Raw genomic sequence first — 18,185 nt, 5'->3', positions numbered from 1 at the left:
TGTCAATTATTCAATTTTTTTTGGAAGCAGGTAATACTGAACCCAAACAAATAAAGGGGTTAATTAAACAAAGTGAATACAAAAGACTCATCTGGGTTCAGACCTGGAGTTCTCACTAATAGCTGGGATTTTTTTTTGGGATAATGCTCCAAACTCTTTAATTGATCCCATTTAGGGCATAGCTCTTTCTGTCCTATTTATTTCCTTATCCCACTCATTCTTCACTATAAAAAAAAAAAAATTCTTGGATTAAAATTCTGCCAAAAACACCTGGAGGTATAAAAGCACAGTGGCTTTATCACCCACACCTGGAGGGCACAGGAGTTCCAGAAGGTTCTTAGTGTGCAAACATTGACCTGAGTGCCTGAACTTTGTGAAATTGTGAGAAATCTCTTCTGGGAGAGCTGCTCAGCTCTGATGGGCTGTTCATGCAGAAAATCAGAGATCCTGGCTCTGCCTTATCCTCCAGAGACTGAAATCTCTGAATAAAATGCCTTTTCTGCCTTTTAAAATGAATATTAATAGTACGAAATCTAGTTTATAGCTCAGAACTTTCCAAGCACAAGAGAAATATTGAAATATTTAAGGCAGCAACAGTAAATTCAAATTTGCTTCAAACAAAGTGTGTGGGATCAGAACACCTGGGTTTAGTCAATAGAAAAATGGGTTTTTGTGCTTGGGTTTCCTGGGTAAATTGCTTGGTGGAGGAGTGCTAGAAGCAGAATCTTCAAATTTAATTGTTAAAAGGCCTGGTTAATCTGTGTTGAGGATTTTTCTTCATTTTCTAAACTAATCACTAATGAGTTTGCATGAGAATTAAGGAAAAATCACAGGGCACAAACCTTATTTTCATTTTCTTAGAAGCTATAGGGACAAAAGGGGCACCCTGGGCTGAAGATTTAAACCTTGTCCAAATTCAAGTTTATCACTGCTGAGCTTTGGAATGAGAGCAGCTTGTTTTGCTCATTTCCTGAGAGTTTTAGCCAGTTTTTTTGACATTCTCTGTGGTTACAAAATTGTCTGAATACTTCTTTCCTTGTTATTCCTCAGAACAGATCCCATCTCCTTTCATTATCCCATATTTTAAATTGTCACTATACTCTTCTAAAGGAACACTTAATAGCAGGTTATCCTCAAATGGACTGAAAAACATCACAAAAAGACAACAGGCTCTGCATTTCAACCACTCTGAGCATTTTAGTGAATTTAACAACTTCACTGCCTAACAGCCAGAAGGTTGAAATAATTTTATGTTGTGTGAAAAGCTCCCGAAGTTTTATGCAAAGCACAGCTTTCTGGAGGGACAGGTGGGTAAAAAGTGATTTTTTTCTCTGAGTTTTTAATTGCTCACGGTCTGGATATGAGGGCCTGAATTTCAATGAGCCGCAATTCCTGGCTCCTGTTAAATTTTAAACCTTCATTTGGAACGTGAACTTTATGGGGTGCATGAACAGGAGGAGGTCTAAGGTTCATTGTGGCTGTCCCAAAGGCAGTTTGCACGTGCTGCTCCCAGCACTGCTGGGCTGGGAGAGTCTGGGAATTCTCCTTGGGTAAGTTTGCTTCCATCTGCTCCAGCTCAGCTGAAATGGGAAGTTTGGGCGGGAGGGTTTTCTCTGCAGAAACAAGAAATTCGAGAAATAATCCCTGCAGTGCTTCCTCTGCGCAAAAGGGGAAATTCCTTTGGCAGAGGAGGGTAAATGTGGTTCCCTCTCTGCTCTTGCCCAGTCCCCTGGGCCATCATGAAGCTCAGAAATGCAAGAAAAAATTTTATTTGCTTTTAGGAATGCATTGTTCTTCCCCAGCTGTTGATTTACAGCTGGGAGCCAATGCAGAATTCTCCTTCTCTTGCTGCAGGAGTTTTGTGCTTTCCTAAGCCCAGCCTCAGAGGCTGATTAAATTGGTTTTGCAAGGATTTTTTCCCAAGGATCTATATTGGTTTTTCCAAGGATTTTTACAACTGTTGATCACTAATTTCACTTTTCTGCAAGCTTCAGCCTTCTCTCAGGACTGTAACAATGTCCTGTCTCGTGCTCTGGAGTGTCACAAAGAGTGGGCAATGCCAGGTGGTGTCTCCCAAATGCCAAATGTGTCCCCAGGCCAGGTGCTGCGCTCTCAGAAAGGTCATTTTTAATAAGGTGGAGCCCTTGATGGCCCCAGAGAAGCAGCTGGTCAAAATCAAGGTGGTTGAGGAAAATACTAAATGAAATTAAGATTTATTCCTTGCAGAAACTGCAAATTCTTTGGCAAAAACAGAAGGGAGAGGAGAAAACCCGTCCCTTTGTTTTAATTATCAATTTAATTTATCAGTGATCAAGTCTAATCAGTACACTTCATGGAAACGTGCTATTTGCAGTTTTGGTACTGTTTGCCCCAAAACTGTTGTGACTGGATAAAAATTGCTGTTTAGAACGAAAAGGTGCAATTTGGTGGAGGTTTATTTCGTGCCATATTTGCATTTCTGCGATGTGCAGGTGTGTGTGCAGCGCAGCCGAGCTGTGAGTGCAAGCAGTGATACATAAATAAATTTGTTTATCATTTAGATCCTGCCAGCAGAGACGTTTATCCCAGTCTGAGCTCGCAGAGGAGTTTGTGCTGCTGCTTTGCTGAGATTTCAGGATGGAATCCAGCCCAGGAGCCCCTCCAGCCTCACCTGGAGGCAGAATCAGCTGCAGCAGGAACCCCCTGGAGCTGCCCCAGGGGGATTGAGGAGAACTCCACAGGATAAATGTGCAGGAAATTCAATTATCGCCCCCAAAACGCCCATTTCAGGGGGCACAGTGACATCTTGTGGGCTCAGCTTGCAAGTCTCGCCAGAAATTCAGCACTGGCTGCTTGAAAAGTTGATTTTTTTCTGCTCTTTTCTACTTCTGCCCAGGACTGGGGCAGGTGTAAACACCCAGCAGCTTGGGGCTGGGGTGTTTGGCTGTAAGAATTGATGAGCTGCTGTCCAGGTGATGTGCAAGGTCAGTTTTGTGTTTCAGGAAGTTCTCAGGAAAGTGTCACACCTTGAGATTGACACCCCAAACTCTCGTGCTAGTTGTGAATCAATTTAAACTCGAGGCCTCCTGTTGGTTCCTCCTTTCAAGCCCAAATGTGGAACGTGAGTGTTGTGTTTTCCTCCCTCTGGGTTTACAGATGAGTGCTCCAGGGGTTATAAAGATGTTTTCTGTGATCTGGATTTACAGCTGAGTGTTCCAGAGGTTATAAAGATGTTTTCTGTGATCTGGATTTACAGCTGAGTGTTCCAGAGGTTATAAAGTTGTTTTCTGTGATCTGGATTTACAGCTGAGTGTTCCAGAGGTTATAAAGATGTTTTCTGTGATCTGGATTTACAGCTGAGTATTCCAGAGGTTATAAAGTTGTTTTCTGTGATCTGGATTTACAGCTGAGTGTTCCAGAGGTTATAAAGTTGTTTTCTGTGATCTGGATTTACAGCTGAGTTTTCCAGAGGTCACAGAAATGATTTCTGTGATCTGGGTTTACAGCTGAGTGTTCCAAAGGAGGTCAGACAGCTCTGTTTGTGTTTTTCTCTATCTAGATTTAAGATGAGTGTTCCAGAGTTTATAAATATTTTTCTGTAATCTGGATTTACAACTGAGTGTTCCAGAGGAGGTTACCCAGGTCTGGCTGTGTTTTCCTTGATCTGGATTTAAAATTGAGTGTTCCAGAGTTTATAAATATTTTTCTGTAATCTGGATTTACAACTGAGTGTTCCAGAGGAGGTTACCCAGGTCTGGCTGTGTTTTCCTTGATCTGATTTAAAATTGAGTGTTCCAGAGGTGACAAAGATCTGTTTTCTTCAATCTGGATTTAAAATTCCAGAGGTTATAAAGATGTTTTCTGTAATCTGGGTTTACATCTGAGTATTCCAGAGGAGGTCAAACAGCTCTGTTTGTGTTTTTCTCCATCTGGATTTAAGATGAGTGTCCCAGAGGTTACAAAGATGTTTTCTGTAATCTGGATTTAAACTGAGTGCTCCAGAGGAGTTACCCAGCTCAATTTGGGTTTAAAACTGAGTGTTCCAGAGGTCCAAAGCTGTTTTCAACTGTTGTAATCTGGGTTTAAAATGAGTGTTTTAGAGGAGCTTCCTCAGCTCTGTGTTTTCCTTAACCTAGATTTAAAGCAAAATGTTCCAGAAGTCACAGAGATGTTTTCCTCAATCTGGATTTAAGATGAGTGTTCCAAAGGAGGTTACCCAGGTCTGGCTGTGTTTTCCTTGATCTGTATTTAAACCTGAGTGTTCCAGAGGTCACAAAGATGTTTTCTGTAGTCTGGGTTTACAGCTGAGTGTTCCAGTGGAGTTACTCAGCTCTATCTGTGTTTTCCTCAACCTGGATTTAAAGTGAGTGTCCCAGAGGAGCTCAGACAGCTCTGTTTTCTGTGATCTGGATTAAACTGAGTGTTTTAGAAGAAGATACCCAGCTTTATCTGTGTTTTTTGTGATCTGGATTTAATCTGAGTGTTCCAGAGGAGGTCAGACATCTATTTCCCCCAGTCTGGATTTAAACGGAGTGTTTTAGAAGAGGTAACTCAGTTTTATCTGTGTTTTTTGTGATCTGGATCCAAGCTGAGTGTTCCAGAGGAGCTCAGACAGATCTGTTTCCTCCAATCTGGATTTAAACTGACTGTTTTAGAGGAGGTTACCCAGGTCTACCTGTGTTTTCCTCAGTCTGGATTTAAAACTGAGTGTCCCAGAGGTCAGACAGATCTATCTCCCCCAGTCTGGATTTAAACTGAGTGTTTTAGAAGAAGATACTCAGCTCTATTTGTGTTTTTTGTGATCTGGATTTAAGCAGTGTTTTAGAAGAAGATACCCAGCTCTATCTGTGTTTTTTTGTGATCTGGATTTAAGATGAGTGTTCCAGAGGAGGTCAGACAGATCTGTTTCCTCCAATCTGGATTAAATTGATCATTTTAGAGGTTACCCAGCTCTATCTGTGTTTTCCTCAAACTGGATTTAAAATTGAGTGTCCCAGAGGAGGTCAGATAGATATGTTTTCCTGAATCTGGATTAAATTGAGTGTTTTAGAGGAGGTCACTCAGTTTTATCTGTGTTTTTTGTGATCTGGATTTAAGCTGAGTGGCCCAGAGGAGCTCAGACAGCTCTGTTTTCCTGAATCTGGATTAAACTGAGTGTTTTAGAAGAAGATACCCAGCTTTATCTGTGTTTTTTGTGATCTGGATTTAAGCTGAGTGTCCTAGAGGAGGTCAGACAGATCTATCTCCCCCAAAATGGATTAAACTGTGTTTTAGAGGAGGTTACTCAGCTTTATCTGTGTTTTCTATGATCTGGATTTAAAACTGAGTGTTCCAGAGGAGCTCAGACAGATCTGTTTTCCTCAATCTTAGAAGAAGATACTCAGCTCTGTGTTTTTTGTGATCTGGATTTAAGCTGAGTGTCGCAGGGGAGGTCAGACAGATCTGTTTCCCCCAATCTGGATTAAATTGAGCATTTTAGAGGTTACCCAGCTCTATCTGTGTTTTCCTCAATCTGGATTTAAACTGAGTGTTTTAGAAGAAGATACCCAGCTCTATCTGTGTTTTTTTTTGTGATCTGGATTTAAGCTGAGTGTCCCAGGGGAGGTCAGACAGATCTTTTTCCCCCAATCTGGATTAAATTGAGCATTTTAGAGGTTACCCAGCTCTATCTGTGTTTTCCTCAATCTGGATTTAAACTGAGTGTTTTAGAAGAAGATACCCAGCTCTATCTGTGTTTTTTTTTGTGATCTGGATTTAAGCTGAGTGTCCCAGGGGAGGTCAGACAGATCTTTTTCCCCCAATCTGGATTAAATTGAGCATTTTAGAGGTTACCCAGCTCTATCTGTGTTTTCCTCAATCTGGATTTAAACTGAGTGTTTTAGAAGAAGATACCCAGCTCTATCTGTGGTTTTTTTTGTGATCTGGATTTAAGCTGAGTGTCCCAGGGGAGGTCAGACAGATCTGTTTCCCCCAATCTGGATTAAATTGAGCATTTTAGAGGTTACCCAGCTCTATCTGTGTTTTCTGTGATCTGGATTTAAACTGAGTGTTTTAGAAGAAGATACCCAGCTCTATCTGTGTTTTCCTCAATCTGGATTTAAACTGAGTGTTTTAGAAGAAGATACCCAGCTCTATCTGTGGTTTTTTTTGTGATCTGGATTTAAGCTGAGTGTCCCAGAGGTCCCAAAGCCGTTTTGTGAGCTCTGGGGGGCAGCTGAGTGTCCCAGGAGGTTGCCCAGCTCTGAGTGTGCCCGTTCTGTGTTGCAGCAGCCAGCAGAGCAGCCAGCAGAGCAGCCACGACGATGACTCTGCCCGCTTCCTGAGCCCCTCCGTGCCCGAGGACAGGTGAGTCTGTGCCTGGGAGCACCTGTGAAACCACACCTGCTCAGATGATTGGTTTTCCTGTTAGTTCTCACAGCTGCTTCACAAAAAAAAAAAAAAAAAAATCAAAATATGGGATTTGAATTGGTCTTAGCGATGTCTAAAAAGGTGCATTTTTCATCCCCTGGAACATGGGACAATGAATCCAGCCAGAATTTTTGTCTAAAAACTGCATTTTTGAGTTTGAAATTTGAATTTGAAAACTTAAATCTGGGACAGTGCATCCAACTCCTGAAATAGCCAGAATTTTCTTTTGGGGCTCATTCCCCAAACTCCAGCTGCTGCAGCAACATCAGAAGTGCTGTGTGCTGGAAATTAGCCCCTCTGATCCTTCAAAACCGACAAATGGAATTTCCTGGGTGGATCCTGTCCTCAGCAGACACCTCTGAGCTTGGTTGTTTTGTTCACTTTTGATGTGTCGTGGCAGTCCTGCACTCTAGATTTAAGCTGGATTTATTTGTGTGCAGCACCTGGGTGAGAACTGCTGTGAAGTTCCAGAAGAAACTTTAATTTGGGTTGATTAATGACCATTTCAAATTGCAGCATTGGCACAAAAGGTGTTGGAAACCTGATTTTTGTTGTTCATTTTGGTGCATGATTTATGGATGTTGCTTTGCTTAGAGCCACATGATGAGGAGTTTTGCTGCATCTTTAGGTCAACTTTTGAGCCTGAATCTGCTGAGTTTTCTTGTGCTGGGCATGAGCTGTGAGCCCTGAGTTATCATTGATTTATTTTCCTTGTGCTTCTCAGAGCCATCTAAGAAGAAATGTGATTTATGTTGGTTTAAAAACTGCATTTTTCATCAGCTTGAAAGTGAGAAGATGCATCCAGCCCCTGAAACAGCAGGGACTGATTCACTTGAGAGTGACTAGAAGGAGCCAATTAATATCCCAAATTAAAATTCCACATCCCACGAGGGGTTTTGGCTCAGAATCAGCACTTGGGAGTTGTAGCTCACCTTTTTCTCCAATTATCCATCTCCCCATGGCTGTGGAGCCTGGACTAATTAACAAAACATCCCTAATTGGCTGACAGGTAGCTGCAGGAAATAGAGTGGGACAGCAAAGCAGGGGGTTCTGAGGGCATCAGCTCTGGGTGAGGTGAAATTCCATTTCAGCTGGAATTTCACAGCTCAAACAGGATTTGTTAACACAGTTCTGGGTGTAGCAGGAGGGAATCACTTGGAGGTGCTGCCCCTTTCAGATGGATTTTAAAGGAGCGTTTAGGTTGGTGATGACAATATTTTCCTGGCTGGAAGGAGCAGATTTCAGCAGCACAGGCAGATCTCAAAACTATTTATGCAAAGCCAAAGCAATGCTGAGCCTTCTGACCTCTTATCTTTAGAACCAGCAACGTTCCTGCTGCCTAAATTTAATTACAATTAACCTCTCTTTGCATGGATCCCAAAATTATTCACGTGAGGGATAGTAAATTATCTTTTCTCCTGGTTTTTGGTCTCATTTGCTGATGTAATTCCCTCAGCCTCTGCTGGGACATTCTTCCTTTGGATATTGGTGGTTTGTGCTCATGAAACTTTACTAAAAAGTAACTCAAACACACTTTTTAATGTAAACTGGACAGGAGCTAGTGAGAAAGCTGACAGAGTGGTTTGCTCTTATAAATAATACAGGTGAAGGTTGTTTCTGAGGTTGTTTTTGAATCTTTTAGATCCCCCAGAAATTGAATGAGGAGCATTTATTTTTGCTGCTTTTAGTGGTATTTTTTTTTTTACCAGTAACAAAGATTCCTCCAAGCACAGATTGGAAGCTCTTAGCTTTTGTTTTGAAGAACTCCAAGGCAGTTCTGGTCCCTTACCCATTGACTATTGTACACCAGCTCTTAAAAAAACCCCTAAAAACCCCACAGCCACCCAGGATTTCGTCAGAGCTGTAGGATGTGAGCAGAAAGGAGGGCAGGGAGCCACGTGCTGTGCCCTGGAAGGTGCACCTTGCCTTGGCACGCTGCCCTGGCATCCCAGAGGAGGGCAGGAACGGGAGGAGCCCGAGATGCTCAGAGCAGGGAATGAGCTGGGACAGTGCTGAGAGAAGCTGCCCCAGCCAAAAGCAAAGGGCTGAGCTGATTCTGAGATTAAAAAAAAAACAAAAAAACAAAGAACACACAGGTGAGGATGGCTGGAATCCTCCCAGGCAGGATCCTCACCAAAGGCACCGCTGATGGAGCTCCTTTCTCAGCAAGGCATTCCCAAGGGAGCTCCTGGAGGTTTTAGGAGCAGACTGGACATTTTTTCCCTGCTCTGGCTGCATCTGGGGCTCTCTGGCAACCCTTCCTCTGGAGCTGTGAGTGCTGCTGCCTGCCTGGAGGTGCTGCCATGGTGCAGAAGCCCTACCCTGGCACAGCATCCTGTGGCACGGTGGCCAGGCAGGTGTGCCACCCCTGCGTCTCCTGCCTGAGGAAAAAACTTTCCCTCTGCAAATCCATGTAAGTTCTGTCTCTGCCACGCCTGGGCTGTGCTGAGAGGGAGCCTCGCTTCGTTTTTGGGGTAACAATCTCCTTTCTGGGTGTTTGGAGGTGGAGGAATTTAGTGGGATGTGCTGGAAAGGGCACAGCACACTCTGGTGTGAATTTAGGGCTCGGTTCTTTGCTTGCTGATTGCTGGGTGAGTCACTTGTGTCCTATTTGTGAAATCAGAATTCCTTTCTTACCTCGAGGGGAAACAGAGGTGGTGAATTAAGTCTGAGTTGCTCAGATGCTGAAACACCACTTCTGTGAAAGTGCTAATTCAGGCAGAGGGTCCAAATAATTGTGCTCAATTTAAAATAATCCCAGGGGTGGGGAAGGCTGGAATTGAGCCACAGATTTGGGTGAGATGTGTGTACATAAGAGACCCCATAATCACTGAAAGGAGACAAAGTTATGCGTTAATTACCTTGATTTTCCACCAAATTAACCCCAAATTCATGAGCCTGTCCCTTCTTGATCCAAGGACTTGTTCTTTGTCCGAGGCACCCATCAGGTTTAAAGATGCAAAGTGTGTTTTAATTAAAAATTAAGCTACTGAGGCAGAGGAAAGATCAGTCCTTAGACTCAGCCTAAGGAGGAGAGAAACTGTTGAAGAGAGGAGAGCATGGAAAACAAGGTTGCAAGTGGAGGAGAGGGAAGTGAGTGGCAGTTTATAAGGGACAATAAAAAACTATTTACACAAAAAAACCAAATAAATCAAACTTATTTACATTTACAGAGCTGTAAATTGAAATGATTTACACAGAGACCATATCTAATGGAGGAAATAGGGAAGCACAGTTAACTGTAAAATCTCTGTCTTTGATATAGCCTACATCTTATCCTAGTTCCTTAATCTGTGCAGCTCCTAATTCTGCAGTTCCAGGCTGCAGGGCTTGCTGTTGCTCTGAGCAATCTCATAAAGATTTCCCAAATAATGGATCCAAATTGACAAGACAGCTTGCAAGGGAATTGGGGGAAAGCTTGTGACAGAGACAAGCTGAAGAAATTCTGTTGCCTGCTTGAATTTTCCCAGGAAGTTGTGGGGAGAGCAGAAAAGAGGTCAAAGTTTGAAAATGGATAAATTCCATTTTTTTAATGTTCTTAGGGCTTGTTTATTCTGCATCTTTCTCCCTCTGTCCTTTTCTCTTTGGCACAGCATTCTGAGCCCCTTTTCCTGCAAAGATCCAGCACAGATCCTTGGTAGGAAGCGTCCTGATCCACTCAGACCCCTTTTACCCCTCACAGATGGATCTTCTTCAGGGAGGTTTTAAAAACTGCTCTGGCCAGGACTTGGAGGCTGCTGAGCTCTCACAGGCTCCCTGATCAGAACCCAGATGCTTTTGCAATAACTTGGAATTGAGCTGGGATTTGAATCTAACTCCAAACTCTGAGCCAGTTTGACTTAATATTAAATACTGAGTTTAACCAGAATGCTGGGTGTTTTTTTTTTTTTTTTAAACAATGGGTAATATTTAGATTATGTCCTTTTTCTGCCCCTTTCACCTCTGGCTGACAAGAGCAGCTTAAGCTCACCTCTGTTCCCCTTGGGTTGTGAGCCTGGCAGAGTCAGTGAATGAAAACACCATGTACCCTCTGTTCCTCAGATGCCACCAATGTTCTTTTCAGGTTTTTTTTTGAAAGTTCTGGACTTTTCTGGGCTGGTTCTGACTCCTGTGGCTTGGTTTAGCCAAGATGAGACCAGCCCTGCTGTGCTGTGCCTGTCACTGGATGCAGGGGGGGTTTCATGCCCCTCTTTTTCCTTCTCTGAGGCACTGGGCAGGCTCCTCACCCTCCCTTCCTGTTCCAAGAGCAGAGGTTTGTGGAGCCACACTTCATTCCAGGCTGGAAGCAATGGGTACCCCATCAGCTCCGTGTCCTGGGAACACTGGCATTCTTGGATTATAGTGGAGAAGAGGCTGGGATGCTTTCTGGGATGGACATGGTGGTGGAGAAGAGGCTGGGATGCTTTCTAGGGTGGAGATGATGGTGGAGAAGAGGCTGGGATGCTTTCTGGGATGGAGATGATGGTGGAGAAGAGGCTGGGATGCTTTCTGGGATGGAGATTATGGTGGAGAAGAGGCTGGGATGCTTTCTAGGGTGGAGATGATGGTGGAGAAGAGGCTGGGATGCTTTCTAGGGTGGAAATTATGGTGGAGAAGAGGCTGGGATGCTTGCTGGAGTGGAGATGATGGTGGAGAAGAGGCTGGGATGTTTTCTGGGATGGAGATGATGGTGGAGAAGAGGCTGGGATGCTTGCTGGGATGGAGATGATGGTGGAGAAGAGGCTGGGATGCTTTCTAGGGTGGAAGTTATGGTGGAGAAGAGGCTGAGATACTTTCTGGGATGGAGATGATGGTGGAGAAGAGGCTGGGATGCTTTCTAGGGTGGAAATTATGGTGGAAAAGAGGCTGGGATGCTTTCTAGGGTGGAAATTATGGTGGAGAAGAGGCTGGGATGCTTTCTGGGATGGAGATTATGGTGGAGAAGAGGCTGGGATGCTTTCTAGGGTGGAAATTATGGTGGAAAAGAGGCTGGGATGCTTTCTAGGGTGGAAATTATGGTGGAGAAGAGGCTGGGATGTTTTCTGGGATGGAGATGATGGTGGAGAAGAGGCTGGGATGCTTTCTGGGGTGGAGATGATGGTGGAGAAGAGGCTGGGATGCTTTCTGGGGTGGAGATGATGGTGGAGAAGAGGCTGGGATGCTTTCTGGGGTGGAGATGATGGTGGAGAAGAGGCTGGGATGCTTGCTGGGATGGAGATGATGGTGGAGAAGAGGCTGGGATGCTTTCTTTCTCAGTGTGAGTGACCCAAAGGTATTTCCCAGCGCTCGCTGAGTCTCCAGGTGTGGCTCACCTGCTTGGCAGTGCCCAGGCTTTGCTCCCACCAGAGCCCTGCAGTGGGGCAGTGCCCATGGCACAGGATGGGTCCCATGTTAGCGTGGTTGCCCTGCTCCCACGCCCTCTCAGGGCCGGTTTCCCAAGCAGCCCTTGCTGGGAGGTGCCAACTGGCTGTGGAGAGCAGGGCTGCTTGTTGAGGGGATTAATTCCGATTCGTTCTGCTCGCTCCTCCTTCCGCCCGGTACCGAGGAGAGAAGGAGCCCATTCTGAGAGGGGATGTGCGGCCACTCAGCCTGCCTGGGGCTCTCTGAGATGGTCTGAAAATGCTCCAATTGTTGGCCTAATCAAAGGCAAAAACAGGAAAGAGAGACAAAGCCATTGTGGGCTCCTGTTGCAGCACTGAAACATCAGTTCTGCTGTAAAATTAACCATCAGAGAGTCTCACAGAATTGAACCGGTCCCAGCCTCTCCCAGCCCGAGCTGGGGCTGTCAAAGATGCACAGAAGGAGGGTTCAGAGGGCAGCCTGGTGTTAATTCTGTTTGTGTGGCCAGGTTGGTGCAGGGAGGGGCTGCTTTGGGGTTTGCATTGCACACTTGGCAGTAAATGTCGAGGTCAGAGCTGCCCACCTGATCTCACGGGGATGCCTTCTTGAGCTGGGCTCTGTGGGATGCCTTTAGGGGCTTAGAACTCTCCTGCCAGCCTTACTGCTTTGGTTTTGTGCTTAGAGACAAGGAGATTCTGAATTATCTCAGCGCCTGAAATAATTCCCATCACACCACAGCCCAACACCTGAACAGGAAAAGATTTTCACTCAGCATCAACTGAGTGTGCAGACTCCTGAAACCAGAGTGATTTAAATGCCTAAATAAATCCTTTAGACCTGTTGGAACCAAAATCTTTCCCATCCATCAGCCTGGAGTCCCCATGCTGGCATTGCCTGAGGGATCATCCATGGAGACACTGGAGAAACCAAACCTTCTGTTCCCACCTGGATCTGTGGGGTAGCTCATGCAGCAACCTATTAAAAATAACCTCTGGTTTCAGATAGAGCGGTGAAGAATGCACAAACCCAAAGGATTTGGGAATTTTGGCTGTACCAGTCATGCCAGCAGAATGAATGGATGCTGGAAAGGAGTTCCCTGAGAAAAAGCAGAGTGGGGGCACCCCCTCTTTGTGTGCCTGTCACAGAAACCCACCTTCCTTCCTGCTGGGAACATTCCAGCTGGGCTGGCATCAGAAAGCAAGATGTGAGTCACGCCATGAGGGTGCCTGGTGCTCCTGCTGCTGCAAAATAAAGCTCTGGGAGTGCATTTGTCCCTTGCTTCCACCCTGTGTGGGGTGACTGCTGAGTGCAGTGCAGTGGCACGAAGGTGGTGTTCAGGTAAAATGGGGTGGGATGGGCTGCAGCTCTTCAGGAACCCTTTTTTTTCTGACGTCTTTTCCTTGTGAATCATTGCAAATCCGGTTTGCTGTCGTGGCAAAACTATTTGGTTAATATTATTTTGGTGTAGAATTTCCTAGGGGATGTTGTGAGACCTGGTGTGCTGGTTAAGGGGAAGTGAAAAGTGATCTTAGACACACAGAACTCCATTTGTGGGTCGAACCAATAGAGAAGACAAATGATACGTGAGAATGCTCATGATAGAACACATCCCTTAGCTTCTATTGCAGCCAAAATCCAGTTTAAAAGGGGAGTTTCCCATTTCAGAAGTCTTCCTTGGAGGTGTAAATGTGTATCCACTTAATAAAACTGTAAAATGTGATGTCAGACATCCCAGCTGGACCACAGAGTCTCTTCTTGTGCTGAAGAGTCGAGTTAGCAGATGGAGCTGCTGCTGTCTGTGAGGTGTCAGTGCCATCTTTTCCCATTTTACAGAGATTTTTAGCTCAAAGCAGTGGAGTGGAAAGGGTGTCTCAAGGTAGGAGCCCCTTGGGTTGCTACAGCTTTAATCTGCTCCTGCTTTTAATGAAATCTCAGAGATTTCAAGCTTCACTTAATCTTGGGGATGAGATGGGGCAAAATCTGTGAATTTGTAGTGACTTGTTTGATGTGCAGTGGGCATAGGAAGGATAAATGCACAGGTGAGGAGAAAGAGTGCAGGGATAAGTGAGACAAAACCCACTTGTGGAGCCAATACATTGGCAGGCAGGACTGGAGGGCAGGAAAAAATTTCCTTTTGTTCTCCCCCTTGAATGTTTGGAGGATCTGGGCCCACAATAAACTGGAGTTTGGCTGGTCACAGCCCTGGCTGAGGGAAGCTGAAGGCACAGGGGGATGCTGATCCTTCTGCCTAAGCAGCTGGAGGAGAAATTTGCTCTTGAGGCACACTGGTGCTGCCTCAGCTTTCCCTGGGACTGGGGCAGGTTGTGAGTGCTGGGAAGGGATCTGGGAATTGCTTCCTTCAGCTGGAATGCCTGTGCTGCTGTCCTTACAGAGACCTTTGGGTCTTACAGCCATCAGCTGTTTCTGAGTGCAGCTGCTTAATGCAGGGCATTTCTTCTCCATTCTCTGTGGGAACAGAAACATTTCCCTCTCTGAACTGGGAATTCGAGGTGTTTTGCACTGGTTTGGTGAAGGATCCTCCTGCTCTTGTGTTGGAGAGATTGCTGTCACTGTGAGGCCCTGGACAGAGCAGCTCTCTCCTGACTTTGCAGTCAGCACACACACACACACCTCACCATGGCCTGTTCTGTGCTTTCAGTGCTGTAAATCTTTGGAATATGAAAAGATTTGCAATGGTTGCCTTGGGAAATATGAGCATCTTCACATTTCATAGTCAGCAGTCAAAAAGGAGAGGTACCAACCATTCAAGAGGAGCGTGGAACATCCTTTCATGGATTTTACCTCTGCAGGGCATCCCCTGGCTTCCCTCTGAGCTCAACATCCATACTTTTCACCAGTTTTTCTCCAATGTTTCAAGAGATTTGGGGAAAGCTGGGATAGTGGTAGTGGGCAGTCTGCTTGCTACATTCTGTCCTTGAGAATTTCATTCCAGTGACCATTACCATCCAACTCTCTGTTTCAACAGAGAATTCATTTTCAGCTCTCTGCATCTCAGCCCCCAGCAGCATTGCATCTGGCAGAAGGCTCCAAGGCAGCTGCTCCTTTAAACTGGAATTGCCTGTGATGGGAGAAATCTGAGAGCAGAGCAGAGCCCGGTGCCTCCTGCGCAGCTCCGGCTCCGTGGAGCTCCGTGCTCAGCTCTGCCCTCTCATCAGCCTCGTCACTGCTGCTTCCTCTGGGGCCAGGCTGCCGTGACCACAGCAACCCCCAAAAGCATCCCAGGGCTGCCCCATGGCAGCGCTGCACCCTTCCACGCTGGATTCCGAGGTCACGGCTCTGTGCTGCTTTGCCCCCTGCCCCACTGTGCGTGTGTAACCCGGCTGGGATTTTATCCTCTTTGGCTCCAGCGGTGTTTCCTCCCCTGCTGCTGCAGGGACGCTCCCTCAGGGTGCTGGGAGCTGGCCTGGGACAGGCTCCCCCCTTCCTGCCGATGACTGTAACCGTGTGAGTGCTCGCTGACCTCTGCCTTTCTTCTTCTGCTTCTCTGCCTCCCCGTCCATCCCCCCTGGCCTGTGCAGAGTGTTTGTGGTGCATCTTGGTGACAAGGTGCTGGCGTGTGTGGGACAAGGTCAGGCACTGGGATGGCACCAGCCAAGCTCTGTCCTTGAGCCCCTCTGCTTTTTTTCCCTCTTCTCCTCCAACTTCAACCTAATTCTTTTCCTTGAGCTCTCCCTGCTGCCTGCTCTCCTTTGCCTTGATGAGCCCTGCCCCAAAGCTTTGGCTGCTGAGTGCTGGCTCTGCTGAACCCCTTCCTGCTCTTTCAGTGCCATTCCCATGGGAATATGGGTCTGTCTGGGGGTCTGGCAAAGCTTCCAGCGCTGTAAGAGTTCATTATTGCTTTACTCTGGAAAAAGATCTTTGCTCCAGGCTTAGGCTTCCTTAGTTTGGGCTTTCTGCAGCACCTGCCACCCATCAGTGCCCTGAGGAACCAGGATTGATGCTGGGCTCCCCAAGAGAGTGTGGCTCTGTGGGTTAGGGGCATCCTCTGCCTCTGCTCCTGTTGCCAACCTTTGTTCTGCCTTGTTGTTGATGCCACTGTCACCGAGAGAGCCCCTGAAGGGGCTGGGGGAGGCTTTTGGTGCTGCTCTGAAATGCCTCTCTGCAGCCTCAAGTTGTGCTCTTTAGCTGCTTTCTTCTGTCTCAGGTTCCAGGGATGAAGATTCAGGATCTTTCTCCTCCCCTGCAGTCATCCCTCTAATGGCTTTTATTCTTAAAGCCAAAAAAATATCGTAGTGTGCGTTCTTCACCGCTCTATCTGAAACCAGAGGTTATTTTTAATAGGTTGCTGCATGAGATACCCCACAGATCCAGGTGGGAACAGAAGGTTTGGTTTCTCCAGTGTCTCCATGGATGATCCCTCAGGCAGTGCCAGCACAGGAACTCCAGGTTGTTGGACTGCATATAAAGATTTAGGTTGATGGATGGGAAAGATTTTGGTTCCAATAGGTCTAAAGGATTTATTTAGGCATTTAAATCACTCTGGTTTCAGGAGTCTGCATGTTCAGCGTGATGCTGAGTGAAAATCTTTTCCTGTTCAGGTGTTGGGCTGTGGTGTGATGGGAATTATTTCAGGCCCTGGGATAATTCAGAATCTCCTTGTCTCTAAGCGCAAAACCAACCAGCCCACAAAATTTCTGCCCGAGGCAGTGACGTCTTGCTGCCTGCCCACAGTGGCTGCAAGTTCCTGGCAGTGAAGGCAGAAATTAGGAAATGACTTTCCTCTGAATTGACCAGAGAACAGGGATTTCTCTCTGAGGCGTGCCATGAGTCACAGAGTTCTCTGTTCTCTTTGCAGTGACTGAGCCTTTCCTGGGCTGGGAGAGGTTCTTGCACCACCTCAGGCAAAAGGAAGGTTGGGTTCAAGCAGGAAGGACAATGAGGGGAGGGAAAGAGCCAAAAGAGAGCACGAAAGCAGGATTTTTAAATTCTAATATTGCTCAAGAAAGCAGCAGTTACAATCTGGATCATCCCAGCTTCTTTGCCTTCCTGGTGCTGCCCCTCATTCTCCCTACACAAATATTCTTCCTATTCCCAAGTCTCTCTGGGGAATTATTTGTCTCCCTTTGATGGAGGGCTGTTTTCCTCCACTCTGTGATTCCAAGTAGCTGAAGGTGCTGTGCTGCTGCTCCACTGTTCTCTCCCTCCCAGGAGCCCAAACTCCAGGACAGAGGCTGCAGCCAGAAATGGCTCTCGGGCACTCTCTGCCCTGGCCATGGAACTACAGCTCCCATCATGCCTACAGATGGAGAAATGCATTTTTTTTTTTTTTTTTTTTGCTGGAAATGAAGCCTCATGTGACTTCCCAGCTGCTGCAGCACAGAGGGAGTCCCTGCTGAGGTTTTTTTCCCAGGGAGATGGAGGTGTGCCCTAGCTGGCAGATGCTGTGATGGCATCTGCAGTGCTGCAGATCACTGCTGCCTTCGGGGAGGACGCGGGACTGTGCCCACCTGCCACATTTTCCTGGGGATCTGTACACCTGTAACCAAGGTGCATACCAATGAAACTCTCTCCTCTTTCCATTCTGACATTCTCTCTAGCACTTCTTCCTCTCTCCCCATAACATTTCCTGATTTGTTTCTCATCTCCCTTCCCACTGGCTCTGTCGCTAACAGGTTTTGTTTTGCATGCATTTCACAGACCCAAACAGGGTTTTTTTTTGGTGCTTCCCTAACTCCTGCAGCTTTTTTTTTTTTTTACCATATGGGAGAATCACAGCGTGGCTGAAGTGGTGCTCACAGGCAGCAGGTTGAATTCTCTGCCTTCGGGTCATGCACCTTTGCTGGCAAATTAATCTGTCTGAGCCTCCTCAGCCCTTTGTTTGCACTGCATGGGCACTTGAAAAAGGGAATTTTTTAGTCCCTGGGAGTCTTTGAGAGGTGAGGCTGCTCGGGGGAATGTAGAGCCATACAGAGGATGCCCTGCTGGCTGTGAGCTGTGGCTGTTTGAAGGGTAATACTTACAAAAAGCAGTGTTCTCTAATTGTCAAGGAATTTTGGATGCAATTAGGAGCTCGAACTCTGGGCTAACACAACCATGGCTGTGGCTATTTATAGAGCCTGGAATTCCTACCCAGAGCTCAGGCATTTCACAGTGGGCTGTTCCCTTCCTCACTGGACTTCCTCAGGAGATGTTTCCTGTTTGCTTTTGAACTCAGGAGCTGCTGCAGCCACAGGGAGCCTCTGCTGTAAAGAGGCTGAAACGTGGAACTTCAACTTTTTCTGAATTGCAAAATTATGACTCTTTAGCTCAGGATTTGCTGAAAGTCCTTAATGAAGCTGTTGTGGTTTGGGTTTTGTTTTTTTTGGTGTTTTTTTTTTTTTTTTTTCCTTGCCACAGTGCTGTGAGCTTGGACAAAATTACAGAAGTAGAAATGTCATTAAGGGACATCAGTGGTTTAATGAAAGAGGGACTGGGGAGCAGAGTGTGTGGATTTGCTGTTTGTGGATCTCTGTGTCTGC

The 18,185-nt window shown here is 46.1% G+C and overlaps 1 protein-coding gene across 5 annotated transcripts in view; it reads left to right on the top strand.

The window, feature by feature from the left end:
• Window positions 1-18,185, top strand: part of GRAMD1B (GRAM domain containing 1B) — a 112,059-nt gene that overhangs the window by 8,860 nt on the left and 85,014 nt on the right. For 2 of the 5 annotated variants that reach the window (XM_085560396.1, XM_085560394.1), the window contains exon 2: window positions 6,247-6,324. In XM_085560396.1, coding sequence (XP_085416522.1) covers window positions 6,247-6,324 — 78 coding nt within the window. The other 3 variants (XM_085560395.1, XM_085560397.1, XM_085560399.1) reach the window with 3 other exon arrangements.

Source organism: Lonchura striata, chromosome 24 (assembly GCF_050655825.1).
Source record: "Lonchura striata isolate lonStrDom1 chromosome 24, ASM5065582v1, whole genome shotgun sequence".
Classification (NCBI taxonomy): Eukaryota; Metazoa; Chordata; class Aves; order Passeriformes; family Estrildidae; genus Lonchura; species Lonchura striata.
This window is presented reverse-complemented; position numbering and strand designations above follow the sequence as displayed.